Here is a 25,590-nt window from a genome sequence, read left to right on the forward strand (position 1 = left end):
CAGGTTTAGCATTAGCATGGATATTCTGAAGGGTATGAAGTAAAAAACGCAACAAATACAATTTTTTTTCACACGTGCAATTAAGTTTAAGCGTAGCTGTGCGGGTGTGCCCGTTGCTTAGCTAAGCTTAGCCCAGCTGAAACAGCACGATAAGTTAAATAGCAATAGACATCCAGTATAAGCATAAGTGCAATAGTGTAGTTGTTAGAGTGTATGCCTTGCATGTAGTCATTCACCGTTTGAGCCTCACCAAAGCCATTTCCATTTTGTATGTGTAAACATTACAGTTTTAATTTATTTGTATATTTATGTAAGAAGTAATTTATATTTCTCAACCAGAGTAGTGTATTAGGCCCAGATGTGAGGTGTCAGTGTAACTAAGTAGTGAAACCCCCATATAAACACAAGTGCCTCATACAGTATAGTCACACAAGAACAAGTGTAATTACAGCACATTAGGGGATGTCAGGGAAGGTAAACAAATTTATATTATGTAATGAATGATGAATCAATCCCATACAGGTGGTAGTCCCATAAAATAAAACATAAGCAATGCTAAGCATTGCACAGCTATGTTGACTGGGTGTAAGCATTATGTACATATGAATACTAAGCAATGAGTAGTCCAACTAAGTGGATTTGCCCATTGGTAAGCAATGCTGAACCTGCCCCTTTAAGCACTGCCAACCTTAGCTAAGCAGGTTTGCCCGTAGCTTAGCTTAGCTCAGCATATTCAAAACCATCAAATCACAGCAAAGGGCGGGAAATCGACCGTATTTAAACACCGCAGGCAGGAATACAGCTCATAACTAGTTGTAGAGGTCCACTGTAGGCAGTATAGCAGGTTTTGGAGAGGGCATGCACTTTCAGGCGCAGTGCTGGGGCATACAGGAGTCCAAGGTTATGGTAGGACTCCTGGTAAAAAAACATGACATGAGACTGCTGCAGGACCAGTACCAGGGGGCCCAATATAAAGCGGAAGCCTGGGAAAGTCTCACCTGTGATCTCACCAGTGCCTCTGGTATCCTTCGGACTGGTGAGCAGGTCCGACACCACTATGCCGACTTGAAATGAAGGAAGAGGGAGCTTTTGGAACAGTGGGTCCAAGAAGCAAGGCAGAGGGTTGATGTCTCAGCAGTGTGTAAGTGTTTAACAAAGTCCAGGCTGTGTATGTGATGAATAGATTTGCCTAAATTTTACTCTATTTTCATTAGTGCTCCAGCTGTGCGGGCTGTGAATCAGGAAGCCCATGCCAGTAAGTTGCAAAGGCTGCCTCGTGAGGCTGGTGAGTAACAATCCTGCTTGTAGTAGTCATACCAAGTAAATATAAAGGAGTAGAAAGCCACCTGGCAGTGTAAAAAATGTGTATAGTTTGCTTCTTTTTAATGCAACTTTAACTTTATGCATGTAACCCAACATATGTGAATCATTTTGCTATAACTGCTGTTAAATCAATATTGTTTAAAATTGTACTTGTTTAAAAATGTACTACTGGAGCTTTTCTCCTCGGGTCTCCACTGAAAATGGGCCACAAGCCCAGTTGGACAAACCCGGTTAACAAATGTCACTAAATAAATAAATACTGAATAAACCAGACAATATGATAATAGGTCCATATAGGTCATATTTAAATAAAACTGTAACTGCCTGGCAATAAAGTTCTAAATCCTGGACTGGTTGTGTTTACTCTGGTATTATATGGCATGAAATGTTGCATCCACCAAGGTCTGATATCTGAATAGTAATGTTGTGTTAACCACTGTTTTCCACACTGTACTACATAAAAAAATATGTCTAGGAATGTCTGTATAAGAATGTTGTAATTACAAGGTCAGATTGTACAACCAAGAGAGACTTAGACAACACTGAAGGAAGTGACAGCAGTTTCTTAAGAGCTCATTCTGATGAAACACAGATTGTTGTATTTTTAGCAGACACAGCCATGGTTCGAATCCCGGGAGTGGTAGTAAGCTGTATGCATGATTTTTGGGAGTATGTGTAGAAACAGTCAGGTAGTGTTAACAAATATTCCCCCTACAGGACTTCCAGATAAGAGAACTGCAACTGCCTGGCAATAAAGTTCTAAATCCTGGACTGGTTGTGTTTACTCTGGTATTGTATGGCTTGACATGTTGCATTCACCAAGATCTGATACCTGAATAGTAATGTTGTGTTAACCGCTGTTTCCCACACTGTGCTACATAAAAAAATATGTCTAGGAATATCTGTATAAGAATGTTGTAATTACAAAGTCAGATTGTACAACCAAGAGAGACTTAGACAGAAAACACTGAAAGAAGAGACCGCAGTTTTGTAATAGCTCAATCTGATGAAACACAAATTCTTGTATTTTTAGCAGACACAGCTATGGTTCAAATCCTGGGAGTGGTAGTAAGCTGTATGCATAATTTTAACTAGGATTTTGGGAATATGTGTAGAAACACTCAAGTAGTGTTAAGAAACATTTCCCCACAGGTCTTCCAGGTAAGAGAAGTAGAAAGTAGCTATAAGACGGTTTAATTATACACTTTGTACAAACATACCACTGCCCAAACCAAGGCCATAGAGTATTGTAATAATACCTGTAGAGTAATGATTAGAGCAGTGATCATTAAAGTTGTGAGTACTGCAAGGATATACATGTTGTTAACTGACATCTCCCCCCCCCCCCACCATATCTGCAACGATAATCTAAACACACAAACCAATGGGTATGTTTTACACCAAACCTACTGTTGGGACATATGTCCTATTGTTCAACAAATATTGAAATGTGTTTCTATTAATGTTCCATGTTGAAATACTATAATTGGTGGCCTGTTGCTATCGATGTAACCTGCATGCTGTTGTAATGGTCACTCTGGTTCCATATATGCATGTGTTCTGTTTGCTATGCAGCTGTTCCAAATCTGTTGTTTTGGGTTAATGGGAATATCTATGCATGCTGTTATAACTAATCATGGATTGTGTTGACTATTACTAACCCACATATGTTCTAAAACTGCAACACCATAGCATGTTTGGGAAGGCCAGTCCCAGTGGACCCACCTCTCCCACCTCATCTGGCTGTGGCACTGGGCCCCAGCACATCTGGGACCCACCCCAGGACCTCCTCATCTGCTGATCCTGCACCACCTTCGGGTGGAACCGCCTCAGGGGATGGGACTCGTCCGGCTGTGGAATGCATCATCATGCATCTAATAAACAGGGATATGGGAATCTGCAGACTCAGGATCCCACACAGTTTACCTTTGTGAAGGGTAGGTCATACCTGCTCATTCAACCTGGTCAACCTCTTGCCGTCAGTCACCTGAGCTGTGGATGAAGGCAAGGTGGCACATACAGCCTACATTGATCTGGCCAAAGCCTTTGCTAACATTCCCCATTCACTAAGCTCGGCAACAACCCCTATGTCACTAGGTGGGAACAGAAGCACAAACACATGGGTAGATTGGACTGCTGTCATACATTGAGACAGTTGCAGATGTCACAGGGTTTGTTGTAACATCCTTTATGAGGAATATGAAGCCAGTAATACCAGTAGATGTGAGTATTTACTGACTGCATTCCCCAGAGTCCACAGCTGATTTACCAAGGACACCAACTGTCTGGTGAACACACGAAACATGACAGGCAGACATATGGCCAGTCTGTGGACAGTGTGCCAGTGGAGAGGTATGTCAGAGACATATCACTGTGAGTCGTGATGTCACACACTAAATGCATGTCCACACAAACCCTGTCAATCTATCAGTCCACCATGTGTATAACAGCACTGATGACATAGAATCTGTTCACAAATCTGGGGATATGTCCCCCATGTTGGTTGACTGTCTCCACATGTCCTGTCCTGTGAAGTATTGCCACCCACTGTATGTGAATCTGTAGGCCACCACCTCTGTAATGTCCCTCACACAGACAAGGAAATGGGGCAAGGCTCACATTAAGGAATGTCCCATATATCAGAACTAGCAGCAGTGTCCAGGCCGACAGCAAAATACAGTGTGGGCACCTACATAGTGGTATGGCCGTAGCAATACCTGACATCTGCACATCTGTAGAGAGTACAGACAGAAAGTAATTCACACATGTTTTATACTCTAATGTCTTGGCCAAAGCCTTCAAGGAGTAAACATCACCAGAAATACATGCCTTAATCTCAAGAAGCAATTAACACCTAATTACATAATTGAATACACAGCCTCCAATTACACTCGTCATTTAACCCCCTATGGGATAAAGTGTCACAGTTAATATTAATACGTTGAAGTCTTTATATAAAAATTGTCCTTTTATGACTGTTTCATCACACTGAGGAACAGATAGAAACAGTACCTTGAGTCCCACTACTGTTCCCATGGTGTGATTTATTCAAATGTACAGCTATAGAACTGACATATTTCTTATCAGTAATATGTCTGACATGTTCTAACAGCCTAGTTTTAAAACATGTGTTACTGTCCCCCACATAAAATATGTTACAAGGCCATCTAAGAGCATTCTCTATACACCTTCTTTTTGAATGTACAGACTTCAGCATGTTTCCTAGCCATTCCCCTCAACAGGAATTACAGCACTAAATAATGATAGACCAGAATAACTGTCCACCTACTACTTTTTGACATCTGGACAAAGCCTGACATAAATGGTGGACAAAAGCCCAAATACATGGCCATACATGAATATTGCTGTTATACACTGAGAATGTTGCTGGTGTTAAAGGGTTTGTTGTAACATATCTTTTCTGAGGGATATAAAGTCAGAAAAACAAATGGATGTTACCATCTACATAATGCATTCACCAGAGTATGCTTCTGATTTGCCAAGGACAACACCTGTCTGGGGAACAGCCCATACATAACAGGCTAACTTGTGGCCATTATGTGGATGGCCCTACAGTTGAGAGCTATGCAGAGAGAACTTTGTCAGACTGAAACCCATGCAGAAGTAGCATGTGCAGACAAACCCTGTTAAACTAGCAGTATTCCAAGTATATAACAGCAATACTCACATTCTGCTCCTGAGTCTTGAACCTTCCCCACCATTTAGTTGGCTTGTCTCCACAAGTCTTGTTGTAAGAGGTAGTAGCTCCCACAACTCCAGGATGTCTTACTCACAAGTAAGGGAAAGGGCCAATGCCCACATGGAGTGCTCATTTATATGAGTGTGTTGCCGTGACATTGGCTATTTGTAGAACTCCACAGCTGCTCTGCATGCAGTTAGCAAGTGGGGAATCCCAATATGTGCACAGGCCATCACCTGGTCATGAGCATCACCTACACAAGCCATGCTGCCACCTATTAAAACCAGCTCTATCCCTGTAGTGCACAGAGAGAGAGAGAGAGAGAGAGAGAAATAACAAATGAAACATAATGTGGAAAAGAAAGGAAAGAAAAAAGGTAAGTGGAACATGTAAGCAAGTCATTGAATGTAGTACTTGGTCTATAAAAATGGGAAATATGATTTGGAGGAATATATGTCCCAACAAGACATGCTGTAGTAATGTCCTGCTAAACAGCTGCCATGGCCATAGCATCTGGCCCTCTCTGCAGTGGGAGATATCACAGACATACCCTTTCATGTACTATCAGCTGGCTTCGTATTTTAATTAAACGCAACATGAGAGCTCATGAAAAGTTAAAAATGGATATTTTGCATCTGCAGGATGAGGTAGTGGGGGAGTCCTGCTATAGGATGCAAACTTTGAAAGTGAATGAAAAAATTTGTAAATTAGAAGGAGAAATCATCCAGAGGAAGCGTAATAAGCTAGTGCGTGATTTGAAAGATTACGAGACTGGCATACTGTTCTCGTGGCAACGAGAACCTGTACGCAGCAGGTCAAAGGTCAGGAATGGAAGTCAGAGACAACGAGGTAGTTCAGCGTCTTCAGCGTCTTCAGCGGAAAGGAATACTTCTAAAAATGTGACTTTCGCCAATACCTCAGCGACTGTTAGCACAGCTGAGGTTCTCGATGGTGCCTTAGTTTCATCAAACACAGGAGATTCCTTTCAGATGAACAGTTCGAATAAGGGAAGAAATGGAAGGAAGGGAAGAAACCGCTTCAAATAATATATTGGTATGTGAAGCGGGTTTTAGCCCAGAAAATTCTGATACAGAGACTTTAATGTGTATAAATTTATCTAACTTAGAATTGACTCATGATATGAGAAATGTTTTGTTCAAAGGTAGTAAATTTATACCGACTTTTTTTCCTTCTCTTGCTGACATATATTTTGAAATTAAAGCTTTCATCAGAAAGCTGTTGTTAAAGGTTTATTTTAAAAGAGAAGATGAGTCAGTTTCTGGAAATGTTGATTCTAATGTCTGTTGTACTGATTTAGATGACAGCCTTTTGAATTTGTCTATATATGATTATGATGGGTCAGTCCTCTATGAGTTGCATGGAAATGATGAACAAGTGAACCATGAAAGTATTTATAACACTGGTTATGGTAAATTGATTGTGCCACATCTAAGAAATGTTAATAAGTTTACACCTAATATTAATGTACCTGCCATCTCAAACTTCTTTAAAGTTCTTTTTAAAGAAATTGAAACAGCATATAAAATATTTTGTAAGGAAAAAAGATGTCATAATTTAAGCAAAAATGAATGACAAGCTTTAAAAGAATTAAAAAAGTTTAAATCCAACTTTATATTTAAATGTGCTGATAAAGGTGGAAATTGGGTTGTTATGAACAAATCTGATTATTGTGAGATGGTTGATATTTTACTTTCAAATGGTGAGGAATATAAGAAATTGGATCATCAGCCAACCAAGATGTTTAATGATGAGTTATTATTTTTATTAGAAAAAGGAGAACGTTTGGGTTTTTTTGAATATAAAGATGTCTGCAGAATGTATATCAAAAAACCTGCTACACCCATTCTATACGCTCTGCCTAAAGTACATAAAAATTTACAAAAAACACCTGGCAGGCCTATAGTTTCGGGGATAGGTTCCTTTTTGGATAATGTTAATACTTTTTTAGATTTTCATCTGAAAGCTCATTTACATAAGGTAGTAGCTCATATTTCCAATACTCAGGAACTCATCAATAGTATATCTCAAATCAAATGGCATCATGATTATTATTGGGTAACCATAGATGTTAAATCACTGTATACTAATATAGACATCAGATGGGGGCTGGATTCTATTTTTGATATGTTGGGTGAAGGGCCAAGAACCACCTTTTTGGTAGGCTTATTAGAGTTTTGTTTGACTCATAATTATTTTTTCTTTAATAATAATTATTTTTTGCAGGTGAAAGGCACAGCGATGGGGGCAGCTTTTGCGCCCTCATATGCTGTTATATATATATGGTTTTTTTTGAAAAAACATTCATTTATCCCACTGACTTTTTCAGGAACAATGTAATATTGTACAAGCGCTTTATAGATGATCTTATTTTATCTATAAGGGAGATATAATTGAATTTTTTGAATTTTTTGAGGTATTAAATAGTAATGGGCACAATCTTTCCTTTTCTTATCAGTTAAATAGAACACAGATTAATTTTTTGGATCTGTCACTATTTGAGAATGGGGAAAATATAGGATTTAGGCCTTTTAGAAAATCCACTTCAGTTAATATGTTTTTGCATGCGACCAGCATGCATCCTGATCATCTATTAAAGGCATTACTGTATGGCGAATTTAAGAGAATTTCTGACCACACTAGTAATACAAGTGAAAAAGCTAATGAATTGAACAAAGTTGTGTTGAGGTTAGGTGAAAGAGGTTATAATAAAACACAGTTATTAGCATGCAGGGATAAATTACTTGGAAAAAAAGCAGCCATGATAAATTTTGAATTTAGACGTGAAGATTTCACTATGGAACAGAATAAAGATGTTGAAAAGCTTTTTTATGTAACCAAGTTCACTGCTTTTCTGATAAACTAGTGTCATTGGTTAGAAAATACTGGTATCTTGTCAGTGATGATGAATCTATTGGTCATTTATTCCCTAAACATATTATATTTTCATACAAGAGAGGAAAAAATCTCAAGGAACTGTTAAATAATAATTTAATAGAAAGGAAAGATAATATTATAATTTCAGAAATAGGCTCTTATCTCTGCGGTTCTTGTAATATTTGTGACAAGGTCAGGAACCTGAGTGTTATTAATGATGTAAATTTCATTTCTAAACATTATTTTAGTTGTAAATCAACAGGGGTGGTCTATATATTGGGCTGTTCATGCAAAAATATGTGGTATATAGGACAAACAAAAAGAATGGTAAGGGTACGGATTTTAGAGCATTTAAAAGACATTAGAAACAAAAATTTGGTTAGTCCTGTTGCTAAGCATTTCCAAGAGAAACATAGTGGCTCTTCTAGTAGTTTAATATTCAGTATATTGGGAAAGCCCTTCCTTCAGAGAGGAGATGACATTGTAGCAAAGTTACTGGAGCTTGAAACTAGAATGATTTTCAAGTTTCACACTTTAAAGCCTAACGGTATGAATCAGGAATTAGGCAGTTAAGGAATTATTTATACTTTGTATACGTTCATATATTTATTCATTTATTTATATATTTTATATTTATAATAAGTTTATAATAAGTTTATGGTCACTTTAAAAAAAATTGTCATTGTTCAATCAGTTAATTAGGAGACTTAATTGTCTTATTGAGTATGTATATAAATGTGATGTTTGTACTCAATTAATTGTGATCCTTGAAGGCGAATTGCCGAGGTTCCAGATCGCTGGAATTAAAGAAAGTAAGATACTGGTAAATTACTGGCTGTTTGTGTGTTTTTTTAATATCACAGACATACCTCTCAACTGTACAGATCCTCACAGAATATCCACATTTTACCATCATGTATTTTTGTCTGTTCCTCCTGAGATCTGCACTTTTCTGGCAAATAGCTGAGGATTGAAGTCATCAGGTAATGACAAACACTTGAGTTTAAAACTCCACATCCTTATGAATATTCACTGTAATGCCAAATATATCATTCTACGAACTTCCTATGTTTGTAACAGGTATATTTAAAGTCTGTCCCTATTTATCCCCCCATCATTTTAGGTATTGTCCAGATGTGATGCTCTGAGAGGTTGTGAGGTGGGATCACAGCTCGCTCAGGAGCCTGACTCACCTGGGAAAGGACAGCTCATATATGACAACCACAGGGGTGTCTGTCAGACAGTTGTGACTGTGTCACTGCTAGGCCAATCAGTGGGATGTTTTCCATATCTATGTTACCTGCGATTATGAGTATGACACATGTTTGCCTTGCAAAGCTCAGACAGCTGTAGAGGGCGTGTGCATAGTAGAGTACTGTTGCAGATGTGTGTTGAACTGCATGTGATATATTGAATTAATAACATTCAACTGTACAGTGTTCTGCTGGACAATAAGCACATTTATGACTGATATCTGTAGATACATACACATATACCTGTGTTATGTCAGCCAAACCATCGGCAGGTCTGTGAGCAATGACATTCTAACATAATAGTCTACTTGTGACTGTTGGACATCTTCCAGGTTATCAGAGTGATCTCAAACCCTACTGTGCAATCAACGTACTAATGTATGGTGCAGCTATATTAATACAGTATCAATAATGATGTCCCTTTTGACACCCATTTATGTGTGCCATTGTCCAGTCATACTGCTGTAACAGGTTGACAAGTATGATTGAGCAGCAAGACTGTAAATACAGTGCACCATACTTACATTCAACAGAAATGTATATCAGGTATCCCCTGAGTACATGTATGTATGCATATGTTCAGCTGGAAGGCACAAAATTAATCACATGGGTTTCAAGCAGTCAGGTAAATAGGCTGTGTATGTTGCACATGTGTGTAATGTCAGTGTCAGTGCATACAACAGACATATATGTGTACAGCTACTGGTGTTTACATTGCCCTGACACTGATGTGGGTACTGGAGTAGGCATGATTATCAGGTATTAATCAGAGACGTGTCCACCTGTGTTATGACCCTCTGGCCATGCCTACCACTACCAGCTATATCAACACCTATGTACAGTGGATATCACAAGTGTACACACCCCTGTTGGAATGCCAGGTTTGTGTGCTGTATGACATTCAGATTACAGAAGATAATTTCGTAATGTTTCTCATCTTGAATGTGACCCCTAACCTGTACAATCCCATTGAAATACAATCAAAGGTGTTTCTAGGAAGGTGAGCAACTATTGCCAAGTGAAGATGTGCCATGATGTTAGAGTCCAGACCAAGACGGATGAATGCTGTAACCATCTCAAGAAGTGCATACACAAGTTTAACGGTGTTCACACTCATTCAACTGGCTTATTGTACTGAGTATTATTTCTGTATGGTTTCACAGACCAGATTGTTATGTTTTCAATTAAATTGTACAGGATATCACTTTGGCTATGGGGTGTAGGGTCCTGCGTTAGAGCCTTGGAGAGGCTGTTTATTTTACTGACAGAACCCACACTGTAAAGGAAGCTGACTCCAAATCCAGCTCCAGACAAGTGACAAGTGGAGTACCTCAGGGTTCAGTCCTGGGACCGCTCTTGTTTGGCATCTACTTCTCTGAAGTACAGGCCAACACTAAGGGACTCAGGCTGACAAAGTTCGCAGATGACTGCAAACTGGGAGCCGTTACCTAAAGCAGATGCCCTACGCTGACCGCCTTAAAAAACTCCAGCTATATTCTGTCACATATTGTCTACTCAGAGGCAATCTCTGCTTAAGATACAAGGCCATGTCAAACCCAGAGCTGTTGGACATGCTACACTTAAAGAAATCCCAATCCCTCAGAGCCACATGCTCCAGAGATCTAAACTTTGTCATCACAATAAACAAAACACGCTGGAGGGATAGGTTCCTGACCCAGAGTCTCCCCAGAATCTGGAATACACTGCCCATACATGTCAAGCAGAGCGCCTCTTTGGCTGTCTTCAAAAGGAACCTTGACGATTGGATGGGAGAAAGGAAATACACCCCGGGGATCACATCAGTCACCCTGCTAGACAGGGGTCCAGGGAAGTAAATAGTGTGGGAAGAAATAGCCAGGGAATTGTTATGGCTAGGCTTGTATAGGCCCTAGGGCCGATAGCCTAGTACCAACCTATGAACCTATATACGTCACACTAAAGGTGGGAATTGTTATGAAATGAGTTATTGTGGTGTCATGTTCCAGTTGCACAAATACCAGGCAGTGTATCAGGGGGTGTGGACCCTTTATATCCACTCTAGCTATATGGACACAGCAGTACCTGACCTGTATATTCAGCCTCCACCAAGGTAGAGTAATCCCCTTTGGTGGACAGCAGCAGTACACAAACCACATAATAGGTTGCTACATTGACTGTACAGGGACACATAGGTGCAGGCAACAACTTGGAAGCAAGTCCAGCTATATCTGAGCAAGCATGTAATTTCACAGGTGACTTCCTGTAAGACTGATTATGACTATAAATCAGACATATCCACACCACCAAGGACAATTGCAACTGTGCCTCCACATATGTTGTAAGTCTCAGATGAAACAACACAATTCACCCTGTACTGGGGGTAAAGGACACCTCATATACACACACATGCCATGGATATAGGCAACCTGCATCACACAGGTTAGGTGGGAACATCGCCACTCTGTCCACCCCAGTCATACATGGAGATATGCATATCAACCACACTCCTCCCCTCATCAGTGGTGAGCATGTACATATTGCCTACTGATGGCAACAACAGCATATCTCCATGGGGCATAATAACATCAGTGTCTGCCTCCTACATGAACTCAGGCATGTGCTCAGAGCTCCATCACGCATCACAGTCACAGACCTGCCACCATACACACACCATCCACATGGAAGATGACCACTGTCAACCCTCTACATAGAAATTAATGGAGGATAGAGGATTATGCAGTCAAGTGTCCAACTTTGGGGGAGTAAGATAGTTCAGGGACAGGCGTGTAATGCAAGCTGCTATAGCCATGATAGCTTGGAGGGATCCAGTATAGTCTGGATTATTTGCAAGTAATATCCACTGTTAATGTGCATTTTGAAAACCGTATGAAGTCCTGTGACCTTTTCCTGTTTGTCTTCCAGGTAACATGCTGAGTGCTGGCCTACCAGCATTCTCTGTTGGGGAAACAGACATCATCACCCAATATGTGATTGGACATTATGCCCTGTCATATGGACAGAGAGCAGGTGGTGTGTGCAAGAGGACTGCCCTGTGGAACAGTGTGTTCCACAGGGAAATGATGCCAGCCTGCACAGCAGAACTTATGTGCATGTGCAGCATCGGGCCACCAACCTCAAATGCCATGCCCAGCAATGGGCTGCTGCTGTAGCAAGGGACTGGCTAGACACAGGTGGGGGCCCAGCCATCCAGCCCCCACTGACACCCACCGAGGAGCTCTTCAACACACTTGGGCCACAAGCTGAATGCACAAGCCATGAAGTTGAGGGAAGCATTGTGGAAGTGGGTTGCACGCACACACTGGATGAGGAGCATGCAGGTAAGGGCCCAGTGGGGATTAGTGCACTAATGTATCAGACATACATGTATTTGTATTGTACATGCATGTGTCAGGTCCGATTGCAGTTGTGGATGGGGTTTTCTAATGCACATAGGTGTCGTCTATGATGAGGATAGGACATTGTGTATTATTGTGGTTAGTACTGTAGATGTGCAGACATGCTGCATCCATCCTATACCAAGGCCTCATGTGCATCTGCTGACAATAACTCCCTCTCACAACTACCTAGGACCCTCTGGTGTGCATGTGGAACAGCAGCCTGAAGCTGGTGAGTATTACATTGTTCTGTTGTTGCTTGGCAATACCCCAGGCATGTGAGGCACATGCAATTTACCATGCACACAACCATCAGTAATAGCTATATTGCTTTATGTAATAGCTATGTTGCTTATTGTGCATGCTCACTTGTGCTGGGGTTAACTGTATTGCTTCACAGTGGTCTCCACTGGGGCCTACCTGACATGAATTCAACATTCCTGTAGCATACCTCACAACTTGTCAGTGTCAAGATGTCTGGACAGAATCCAGCAAATTCATTGGTTCATAGGTAGGTACTAGGCTATCTGCCCGAGGGCATTTATAAGCCTAGCCAGAGTGTGTGGGCTTTCCCCACCCCATTGATTAATTAACTGATCCTCTGTCAAGCAGAGCCAATGAAGTGATCCCAGGGGTGTATTTTCTGTTACCAATCTTGTGCTGGACAAACGGCCTAAGGTAAGGTCATGCGTGACACATTATTGGTATACAGTGGATATAAATTGTGTACACACCGCTGTTAAGATGCAAGGTTTTCCTGTTACATATTAATTAGGACTACAATATGGCAGTTCACACCTCTTCCAGCCTTTAATGTGACCCATAACAGGTACAGTTCACTTGTAAAACCAAGCATCTGTACTCATGTATTGCACCTATAAGGCAGGCCACCTGTGAGGGCAGCAGATGTCCTGTCAGCATGATGTTTCAGTCAGGTATGATTCCTCATGCTGCCATATGTGTCAGTACAGTCACTGTGGCCTATTTGACTATAATATCACATACATGGGCATTGTTAAGGCACATAGACTACTTCCGACCACATATAGGTTTCAAACATATGGATACTCAAGACACATCTGTACAGAAGACTGTACAATGGTTTAACCTGCCGCATGTGAGGCAGATGCTGTCACCACATGTATAAAGTAATGGCAGTGGAAGGTGATAACCAGCAGTGTGTGGTATATATATCAAAATGGTATAAACCACACATGATATGATCCTCACACACACACAAACAGTTGCCAGTATTAGGATTAGAACTCCTACCTATCTAGGTATTCCTGCTGTAGTGCTACACAGTTATTAGATATGCCACTGAGCTTATACATTTCCTCCTCTTCCAAAGCTACTTCTTAGGTGGATGACATCAACAGGTCTATTAAATTGGAGTAAAGGGAAGTGTAAAGGGTAGTGCACAGTTCAAAAATGGAATGAGCCAGACAGTACATAATTCACACACACATGCACTTGCCAGTATTAGGATTAGAACTCCTGCCTATCTAGGTATTCCTACTGTAGTGCTACACAGTTATGAGACGCGCCACAGAGCTTATACATTTCCAACTCAACCAAAGGTACTTCTGAGTTGGATGACAATAACAAGTCTAGTAAATTGGAGTGAAGGGAAGTGTAAAGTGTAAAAGGTAGTACACAGGTAAAAAATGGTATGAGCTAGACAGTACACGATTTTCACACACACACACACACACACACACACACACACACACACACACACACACAGACACACACTTGCCAGTATTGGGATTAGTACTCCTGCCTATCTAGGTATTCCTACAGTAGTGCTGCACAGTTATGAGATGCGTCACAGAGCTTATACATATCCATTTCTACCAACGGTACTTCTGAGGTGGGTGACATTAACAGTTCTACTAAATTGGAGTGAAGGGAAGTGTAAAGGGTAGTACACAGGTCAAAAATGGAATGAGCCAGACAGTACATGATTCACACACACATACTTGCCAATATTGGGATTAGAACTTCTGCCTATCTAGGTATTCCTACTATAGTACTACACAGTTATGAGACATGCCACAGAGCATATTCATATCCAGCTCTACCAAAGGTACTTCTGAGGTGGATGACATCAACAGGTCTACTAAATTGGAGTGAAGGGAAGTATAAAGGGTAGTACACAGGTCAAAATGGTATGAGCCAAACAGTACACAATTCACACACACACACACACACACACACACACACACACACACACACACACACACCTGCCAGTATTGAGATTAGAACTCCTGCCTAACTAGTTATGTCTGCTATAGTGTTACGCAGTTACCGCATGTGCTACAGAGCATACTGAATTTTCACATGGCCAAAGCTGCTGATAACTGCACAGCTGTGGTAAAGTATTACAGGTGGCAGACAGTCTGCCTTCTGTTCCACCCATACATCATGCTAGTTCTTTCTGTCTTGCACTTCAACTAGCATTATGGCTTGGCACTTTACCAGGTTATTGTATCATGAAGTGTGGCACACCTGTGAGCAGTCAGCAGTACTCGTTCACCACAGATGTCACCCCAGTACTTACTAGTTATGTCCACCCTTCCTGGTATGTTTGAAAGGCGGTTAGCTGTGCTTTCAACTATTAACCTGCTGCACATGTCCATTCTGGGGCACTGTTGGAACTGCCGCATGAACACAGACAACATCCCCTCTAAACTCCAAACACTCAGACCTGTAACGGTTACCCATATATCACCCAATGTGGACATATGCACTCTCCAGCAAAGACTGGACTACCACGTCAAGAGGATAAAATCAACACCTGCACCATACCATGTGGAACACGTAGCTCACCATAACACCCACTTTGAAAGCCATAACATACAGTGAAAAGCCACTCACCCACCTTCCCAGAGGCACTCAATGGACATCTACCCAAACAGCACAGACCAGCAAGGCAGACACCCACTTAGACACCGCTACATGGCACATGCCAAGGGACACATATTTAACCTACACAGTATGACCCCAACATAAGCCCCTAGGCTTACCACCTTGTACAGTGCAGTGATCATGGGTAACTCAGTACTGAGGCACACACATCCCACTCACTAGGTTGAATATGGAGCAGGTACGAGCCAAATATCAGTCACATGCCAGCATCTAACACATGACACAGGCAGTCATGTCACTCCACAACAACTGCGAGTATCACTCCGTATCCATGTGGGGGTGAATGACTAGGGACACACCTCCATGGACTGCATGACAGGAGACATGATTGAACTATTTGCTTATGCGGTCCAAGCAGGTGTGACAATTGCCCTGGCAGTGTACCGCTGTCACCCAGAATGATGCTGCGATACTATCAACAGATGGTTGACTGCAACATTGGCTTATGTGTTATGTGTCATTCTCAGGGGATCCAGGACCTGTCTGCTTGGGGTGGCATGAATGACAGAACCCAGTGACTTGCCATGGATGTCCTACATCTGTCACTGCTGGGTTGCCAGGTACTGGCTACTTGTCTTGCCACCCTTATGGTGCCTTATTAGGCAGTGTTCCTAATGTTATTACCACCATAACAGCTACACATGCAATCTGAGTATCATACTGCTCAACAGTGGACATCTAACTGTCAGGATGCAGTCACTCATAGCAGTTGTTGGAGTGGAGGACACCTGTCTGCTGTAATGGAGAGGTAGTTCACAGCAGCTGACAGCAGACCTGCAGTATCAGGCTATGACGCATTCCACAGCTGTCAGCCCCCAAACATGGACCACACCACAACTCTACAGGTGGTGTCTGCATATTCATTATAGATAGGAACACTTCCAGACTAGTATCCCATCATAATGCATTGGAGATACTTCCAGTACAACTGCCTTGGAGTAATAGTGCAGTCCAGACCATAGTCTGCAGTGGGTCCACATCTATTTCCCTAGACTGTCGATGCACATTCGTCAACACCCTGCCATCTCTGATGGTCCAGTGCAACCCTGACATAGTACGAGTCTTCAACTACCCCTCCATCACCTGGGGAATGTAGACAGTCGCCAGTACAGTGGCCAAACACTTTTGGGATTCATCATTTCCATTGCCCTAGACCAGCTCATACTGACCCCTGGTAAAGGATGCAACAACCTTTACATGTGTTGACCACTTAATTATGAAACTGTTGCTCATCCCCAGATGACAATCCCTGCATGGTGAGATTCACACAAGCTGTAATCAACATGGAACTCAACATGTCATCCACCCCCCCCCCCCCACAAAGATAACCACCTGGCAAAAACTCTCCAAAGCTGACTTTGCAGTCGTGAAAACAGGGGTGGATATCTTCACTGCACCCACGGCAATGGGATGTAGCTGCATGACTGTGGAATCATACTCATAAGCACTGTACAAACAGGTACATGAATGCATGGTACTAGCCAGAGCCAACAGAACCTAGACACTGTCCTGCAAACACTGGGAGACAATGTGATGGTCCCCTGCCATTACTAAAGTGTACATCAAAAGTAGGACTCTGTTGCAGGGAAATAATTTGTCCCATGACTGTTGAACTTCCTTATTAGTTTCAAACCCAACTTTGGATCCCTCATGGAGTCCCTGACAGGCATCTATGGCAGCAGAGATGCAGCAGACACTGACGACAGTCACAACAGCTGTGATAGTTACATCAGCAACCTCCACAGCATTAAACACAAGTGCTGCGAGTTACTGCACAAAGCTAATACTTATCCTGAGACAACAGATATTGGCCACAGTCTTGGCAACACATTCAGTGACAGCTTTACCCCTCTCTCCCCCCACAAATGAAGTGCTGAGTGAATGTGTTCTTACATGCTGTATCCCATTTCTGTTCTAGGCATCTGTGTGTCACAAGGATGTGGCCCTGCAGTAAGGCCACAGGGTATGGCAGTGTTGTGACACATCCACCATGTCATAGGCAGGGTACAGTATGTGCATGGTAATTCCCGGTCTGTAACATAGTGATTGCATATGCCTCACAGATTATAGGGCTGAAGGGTTGTACATAGGTACATGTTGATGTACATCTATTGCAGAATGGAGAATGGTACATGTTCTGGTTTGACATACCTCCGATTGCTGATAACCACAGCCAAAGGGGATATTCATCAACCAAACACACTGGGATTATTGTACACACACACACACACACACACACACACACACACACACACACACACACACACTTGCCAGTACTGAGAGATCCATAGGTTCATTGCTTCATAGGTGTGTAGTAGGTGAATGGGCCTGAAGGCTCTACAAGGCTAGCCCAAGGGAGTACCTTGGCATCAGGCCACGTGACAATAGTCCCCAGTGTGGCTCAGGAGTATAGTCACTGGAGGGATCCCCAGGGGTTGGTAATGTATTTCCCATCCACTCATCCAGGTTTCTATTGTGGGTGGCCAGTGATGTGCACTGCTTCCTATGTATGTGATCTATATTCCATAACATGGACAGTGTCTGGGATGTGCACATATCCCACATGCTTGCTCTTTGATGTGTGGAAGTGTGCTTGAGGTCTCTGGGGGATGTTGTGTTGACAGATTGGTATCTTCTGATGTAGCATTCCTGACCTAATTTGGTGAGATGTGGCTATGTAACTGAGGTAGTGATTGCACCTACATTGACAGTATGTCACAGGTATTCAGTGGAGTTAGTGGCATCTGTCCATACAGAGCATGTGTATAAGGCATGGTATTTCTTTGTGGAGTATGTTTGCAGACTCTACAGTTGTTGCAGGCGTCCAGTGGGGAACATGACAAAAGGGCCACTGTACACATTGATTGGGCTAATGAGGGGATGGAACAGGGTGCCATGTCCTTTTACTTGCTGGATAACACACACTCAGTCAGGAGATGTAACGCATGAAAGTACTTTCTGATGTGATTGGCACTGTTGTGATCAACAGGCATGTAGTCCACTGCAATCAAACCATGGGTGCTATCTGTGAGGCAGTATGCTGGGGAACTACCAATACAGTCGTTGTTGCCTAGCCAAGTGTGTTTGTGTGTGATATGTGAGTGGAGAATGGTCTCTGAGTAATAGAAGGGTTGCCTATATTTTTCAGTAATCCATACTATCACATTTGACAACTGTTGGCCTTGTAGTGTGGACATTGTGACATATACTAAGGGATCAACATAATAATTTAACAAAACCCACCCCTCAGTGGATCCTGTTACTACACAATCACACTGACCCCCACACAGGATACTGATCATACATACATACATACACACACACACACACACACACACACACACACACACACACACACACACACACACACACGTTTTTTGCATGCGCCATGGAGGTTATAGGATGGATGTTGTCCCAAAGTACTTCTAAGGTGAGGAACATCACCATCCCTTGTAAATACTGGCATTGGGTGATGTAGTGGTGAGAGATTCAAAAAAATATTTTACCCTACGCACACATTTACATTTGCCAGGGGGGAGGTTCAAACCTCTGTCTGACTATCTTTTCGGACCATTATGTTACGCATTTACCACGTGCACCACTGATCTTACATGGTTTAGGGATGCCAACAGGTACTTCTAAGGTGGATGATATCTGCAGGACTGCTAAAGTCAGGCACTGAGATGTGTACTGGGTGTAAATGTGGCCAAAATCTTTGAGGTACAGACATACATATGTACACACACAAACACTTGCCAGAGATGAAATTCAAACCCATACCTATGTAGTTATTGCTACTACATTGTTCCACATTTTGTCATACACACCATGGAGCTTACATGTTGGAGAGCTGTGCAAAGGTATCTTTGAAGGTGAGTGACATCAGCAGCAGTGCTAAAGGAGGGGTAAGGGGAGTGTTGTAAGTGTGAATGACCACAAAATCAGGTCTCTACAAGGATATACACACTCTCTCACACAAACATTCACATTCACACACTTGCCAGGGTCAGGATTGGATCTCCTACCTAACTAGTTTGCTACACTCTAGCATTACACAGTTATCACAAGTGCCACAGAAGTTATATGCTGGGGAGCTGTCCAAAGGTATCTTTGAAGGTGAGTAACATCATCAGCAGTGCTGAAGGAGGGTTACAGGAGATTTAGTGAGTGTGAATGGCCTCAACCACATTCATCTAGAAACACACACACTCACACACAACTTTACATTTGACAGGACTGAGATTACAACTGCTACATGGATACCTATTTGTACTGTAGTGTTACACAGTTATCACAAGCACCACTGACACTATAGGGCTGAGGACTAACCAAAGGCATTTCTACATTGAATGACATCAGCACATCATATGATATAGGCCAATGGGATGTGTAGTGGGTGGGACAGGCTTCATAATGGGCTTCTCTCTGTTACTGTCTGTCTTTCTCTTCCCCACGTCTCTGTGTTTGTATGTTTGACATATTATATTATGTTGGCCTTAGATATGTGTGTGTATTCCTATCCAATGTGTGTGTGTGAAGTATCAATGGTGTACAATTTGGTGTGTGTGCACAGACAGCTATGAATAACTGATATCTGTAGTCCACTGTGTTGTGAGACATGGGCTTCATTTCTCTAAGTGTAGGAGCATGCCCGGTATGACCTTCTATTTTGAGTGTGTGCATCCATTCCAGGGAGGGTTGGACTCCATTTCAGGGTTTTGTGTGCTACAGCTACACCTAGCAAACTGTTTCTGCAGGAAATCTGTAGATAGGTTGCCAATATGGAGACACAATGGGCTTAACATGCAGGGGGTACCTTAACTATTGCTGTCTGTGCTGCTTGTGTGACATGTTTGGTTGTAGCATAGATATTCTGACATATGTACTGATGTTCTTCGTTTTTCACGGTTGCAGTCATCACACTTGGGTTATCTGCCTGCAGGTATTCCTCAGTCGGCCCGAATACCAGAGGCTTAGTATTTCTGCATCAGTTGCTGTCACTTCAGTACTGACGTCAGGTCGTCAGGGGTATAAAAACAGGCAGCCAATGCAAATACATCAGACTTTCTTGCCAAGGAGCCCGAAGCAGAAGCCGTTTGCATGAGTGCCGGTTGGCCGCTACCTGAGTTTTCGTTTCCAAATCGAATCATCCTGAAGTCTTCTAAAGCTAAGTTCCCGTTGGGGTCCTTTTTTCTTGCTCTAACAGATGTTAGAAAAAGTTAACAATTGTCTCGCCTGTGGAAAGCAAATACCACACCAAGATTTCCATTCTTACTGCATCACCTGTTTAGGCCCAGACCACGACGTACTTCACTGTCGGTTTTATGCCTTGTTCAACACCCAAACTATTCATCGTCGGGCCCTTATTGTCGCCAAATACTTTCACTCTCGATCTCCGTATTCCGAAATGGCTTCGGTAAGCCATCCAACTACTGATCTTCTGGAAAAACATAAAGATAAAGACAGAGACAGACTGCACAGGTTCAGAACTGCCGACGATGCATCCGTTAAGCTAGTCGACAGTTTGCCGGTACTCACTGAGGTGCTTTTGCAGCCCCTGATGCCCGCTTTTGTGAATTTGCAGGCTGCTACCGAGACCTCTTCAGAGTCCGGTATGCCACAAGATTCTTCTTTGACTATGGAACATGTGGATGTCTCTACCTTGGATGGGTCTGGAGCTGCTGTGCAGGCACCGGCTTCCGAGGAAGTTCTTTGCATTACCAATATTCGACACAAACCGACGACTTCTTTCGCGTCTTCAGTTCTATCTAAAACTACCAAGTTTCTAAGGCCAAGAGTACGAGCTACGCCTAAAAACAACGACCCAAACTTAAGCACCTGCTTCCTTGCCACAAAATCAAATGCTTAAAATGGCAGAAGACCTGATTATGCTGATTAGGGGAAGCCAGCCTTCCCCTGCTAAGTGAAAAAGAGACCTGTCCCAGCAGTTTAACTAACCAAGAGTCCGATGACTCTGAGGTTTCTGATTATGAAAACATGCCTTTATCAGCTTATGAGGATTCAGATGCAGAGGAATCCATTCCCTCTGCTCCCCACTCCAGAGGATTTTCTTTTGGTGAAACCCTTCATACTTTAAGAGAGCATTTCCACTGGGAATGCCAGGATTATTCTCAGTTCAAAAAGAGACAGAGAATTTTTAGATTTACCTCAACATAGACCTTTAGCAATTCCTCCTGTTCTGGATGTTGTGGATGATGTCTTTATGGAATCCAGTCTAACTCCTGATACTTTACCCCCTGCTCCAAGGAAACCAGACAGGTACTACAGAGTCCCTGACTCACAAATTTCTTTTCAAAAATCCTACTGCTGACCCAGAGGTCATTTCCCCGGGGCCTAAAGGTATAAAGGCAACTACAGCTAAGAATCCCACCCCTTTGGACAGGGATTTCCGAGCTTTAGACAGATGGGGTAGAAAAGTATATACCTCTGCAACTCTCGCCAATAGGGCATTGAATTGCCAGTTTCATATGCTGAAATACCAGCAGCATATTATGGAACTTATTAAGCAAAAATTATCTACTTTTACAGACTGTGCAAAAAAATAAAGAATTACAAGAGTTTATGCAGTCTGCAAGTCAAGTCAGCAAGCATACCGTGCAATGTGGCTTTGACGCCCTAGATGCTTCTTGCAGGGCAGCAATCAATGCTTCTGTACTGAGAAGGCATGCTTGGCTTAAGGAACAGACCTTGCCAGACCATGTCAAATCATAATTACTAGATGCTCCGTTGAACAAGGACAATCTGTTTGGCACCAGAACAGAAGAGGTTCTAAAAAAGATGGAAGAAAAAGAAAAGTCTATGCAGACAGTCAAAGAATTTCTGCAAGTGTAGCCTCCAAGATTCAGTAGGCATTGCCCCTCGAAACATCGGGCCTTTCCAGCCCCCTCTAGGCTATTTCAAACTAGACCCAGGGAAAACAGACCCCCCCCCCAGATTACAGTCTCAGGGTATGCAGAGATCTAAGCAATGGAGTGCCTCCACTTCTAAAACAGGGAGTGCTAAGCCACCCCCTTAAGGAAAGAATTCACAATGACTTCTCAACTCCAGTCCTCACCTCTGTCCAATTGCTCATGCCCCTAGGATGAAAACTTGCCCATCATGCAAAAAACCTGACCTCCATCACCAAAGATTGATGGGTCCTCAACATTGTATCCCAGGGTACAGATTTTACTTCCACTCACTGCCAAACCCAAAAGGGTTCCCAGACCTTCCTCCAAACCAGTCGGCAGAGGCACAAAACCAAATTCAATCCCTGCTCTCCATAAGGGAAATTCATCCTGTTTCTGCAGAATAAGTAGGTCAAGGATTTTATTCCAGACGTTTTCTGGTACCCAGCAAGGAGTGCACTTGGCACCCAATCCTAGATCTTTCCATTCTAAACACCTTCCTGGTGGTACCAAAATTCAAAATGCTCACCCTTCAGCAGCTTCTTCCAATGCTGTCCAAAGATATCTGGTTAAACACCCTAGACCTAAAAGAAGCCTATCTGCACATCCTTATCAGGGACTCATGCAGAAAATACCTATGCTTCAGGACAGGATCTATGCATTGCCAGTTCTCTGCACTTCCCTTTGGCTTATCCACTGCTCCCAGAGTCTTCACAAAATGCCTGTCTCCGGCCATTGCCTATTGCAGACAGAGAAAGATTCAAATTTACCTGTACTTGGACGATTGCCTGATTCAGGCAGACAGTCAGGAAATGTTGTTGCAGCACCTGACATTGAACCTTCTAATCTCCCTGGGGTACACTATCAATGAAAAGAAATCAGTACTAGTCTCCAGTCAAAAGATTGTATTCCTGGGCGCAAGCTTAGATACAGCATCCCAGATGGCATTCCTTACTCCAGGAAAATAAGCCTATCTGATAGGCTACTTCACTCAAATGGCCACCAGAATCAAGCTATCCACAAGGAAGATCCTGCAGGCCCTAGGTTTCATGGCCTCTTGTATTCTACTGATTCCATATGCCAGACTGCATATGAGGAAACTTCAGTGGTACTTGAAAAGTCTTTGGTGCCAACATTCTCAGGATCTGGAAACTGTCATACCTATCATACCCTGTCTAAGGACAGAGTTGCTTTGGTAAGCAGCAGCATGCAACCACAACAAGTGACTTCCCTTTACTCAACCCCATGCCGCCCAGACCCTAACCACAGATGCATCAGACTATGCCTGGGGGACACATCTGGACAACAAGTGCATTCACGGCCACTGGAGCCCAAGTCAAATTCATTTGCACATTAACCAAAAAGAGATGCTAGCTTTTCAGCACGCTCTGACAGCTTTCAAATCCCTACTCTCACCAGGATCCCTGCTAATAAAAACAGACAACAGCACAGTTATGTGGTACATCAAGAAGAAGGGGGGAATCCACTCTTACCCACTCTGCAGGCTAGCCATGGCCCTGTGGAACACTTCCTTGGACATGCAGTTTCATCTGCAAGCTCTATTCCTACCAGGCAAACAAAACTCTCTGGCAGACAACTTAAGCAGATATCTACTAGACCCACATGAGTGGCAATTAGACCCCAGCACCTTCACCCTTCTAACCCTGAAATGGGGGACCCCAGAGGTGGACCTTTTTACCTCCCCCTACAATCACCAGCTCAGCAAATTCTATACCAGGACACCTCATAGCAGGGGTGGAAAGTGGATGCCCTATCCTTCCAGTGGGTAAACCTCTCAATCTATACATTTCCCCCTCTGCCTCTTCTCACAAGAATAATTACTCAAGATAAGACAGGACAGACCAAGGGCAATCTGGTACCCACTACTGCGCAGCCTGTCACCGGTGCCACCCTGGCACCTACCCCAGATCCCAGTCTTCCTCACTCAGCAGGAGGGACAGATCCTGCATCCGCAACTGCATACCCTGAATCTTGTAGCCTGGCTTATTCCTTGAATTCTCCCCCAGTGACCAGCCTAAGCAAGCAGGTGCTGGACGTCATTCTTGAAGCCAGAAGACCCAGTACAAGGAAAACCTATACTGATAAGTGGAAAAGGTATTGTTCCTGTATTCAGTCTAAAGGATAGGACACAGCACTGCCCTCCTTACCTCTAAACCTGGATTACCTAGCAGATCTACTCCAAAGTGGCATATCCTTCTCCTCCATTAAGATCCATGCCTCTGCCATCTCGGCTCATTACAGCTCTGAGCCACCTCTCTTCTCTCACCCTCTCATCAAGCAGTTCCTGAGAGGGGCAAACAACTTAAGGCCACCAAGGAGAGCACCCACCCCTGCTTGGGACCTTAACTTTGTACTGAAAAAGCTCACGCTACCCCCCCCCCCTTTGAGCCTGCAGCGTCAGCAGAGTTAAAATTCCTCTCTTGGAAAACAGCCTTGCTTCTGGCCATCACTTCACCTAGAAGAGTGTCTGAGCTACAAGCACTTATAACTGTGGAACCCTTCAGTATTTTTCATGCTGACAGGGTCTCCCTCAGGGCTAACCCTTCCTTATGCCAAAAGTGGTGTCCAGTGTGGCTCTCAACCAATCTATCCATTTGCCAACCTTCTTCCCTAATCCTCAAAATAAAGGGAAAAGGATCCTGTACTCCTTGGACATGCACAGGCAGCTCAGATTCTACCTGGATAGGACTAAAGCCTTCAGGAAATTTGACCAGTTACTAGTCAGTTTTGCACCAGGGGCAGAGGGCAAGGCCATTTCAAAACAAACAATTTCCAAATGGATAGCACACTGTATCCATTTTTGCTACAAACACCATGGGAAACCAACCCATCAGGGGGTCAGAACGCATTCCACTAGGGCAACTTCTACCTCTACAGCATTCCTCAGGGTAGTCCCTACCAGGGACATTCTGGAAGCTGCTACCTGGAGTTCTGTACACACCTTCACCAAGCATTACCGCCTACCTATCTTTTCCAAATCCAGGGCGGGTTTTGCAACAGCAGTCCTGCAGGGCATACTAGCCAGCCCCAACTCTTCTTGACTGCCTCCACCTTTTCTTCAACTTTGGGAATCAACCTAAGTGTGATGACTGCAGCAGTAAAACATGAAGAACATAGTACAGTTGTGTACACTTACCATAAATGTAGATGTTCGAGTGTATTCACTGTTGCAGTCCTGGTTTCCC

General features: G+C 42.9%; 1 protein-coding gene across 1 annotated transcript in view; it reads left to right on the top strand.

The window, feature by feature from the left end:
• Positions 1-25,590, top strand: part of SLC9A9 (solute carrier family 9 member A9) — a 3,618,317-nt gene that overhangs the window by 777,176 nt on the left and 2,815,551 nt on the right. The window contains exons 6-7 of the mRNA XM_044071972.1: positions 5,735-6,019; positions 6,246-6,452. Of these exons, the coding sequence (XP_043927907.1) occupies positions 5,735-6,019; positions 6,246-6,452 (492 nt within the window). The remainder of the gene's footprint in view (positions 1-5,734; positions 6,020-6,245; positions 6,453-25,590) is intronic.

The sequence above is a fragment of the Protopterus annectens genome, chromosome 5.part0 (assembly GCF_019279795.1).
Source record: "Protopterus annectens isolate FY-2018-M chromosome 5.part0, PAN1.0, whole genome shotgun sequence".
In the NCBI taxonomy this organism is placed as follows: domain Eukaryota; kingdom Metazoa; phylum Chordata; order Ceratodontiformes; family Protopteridae; genus Protopterus; species Protopterus annectens.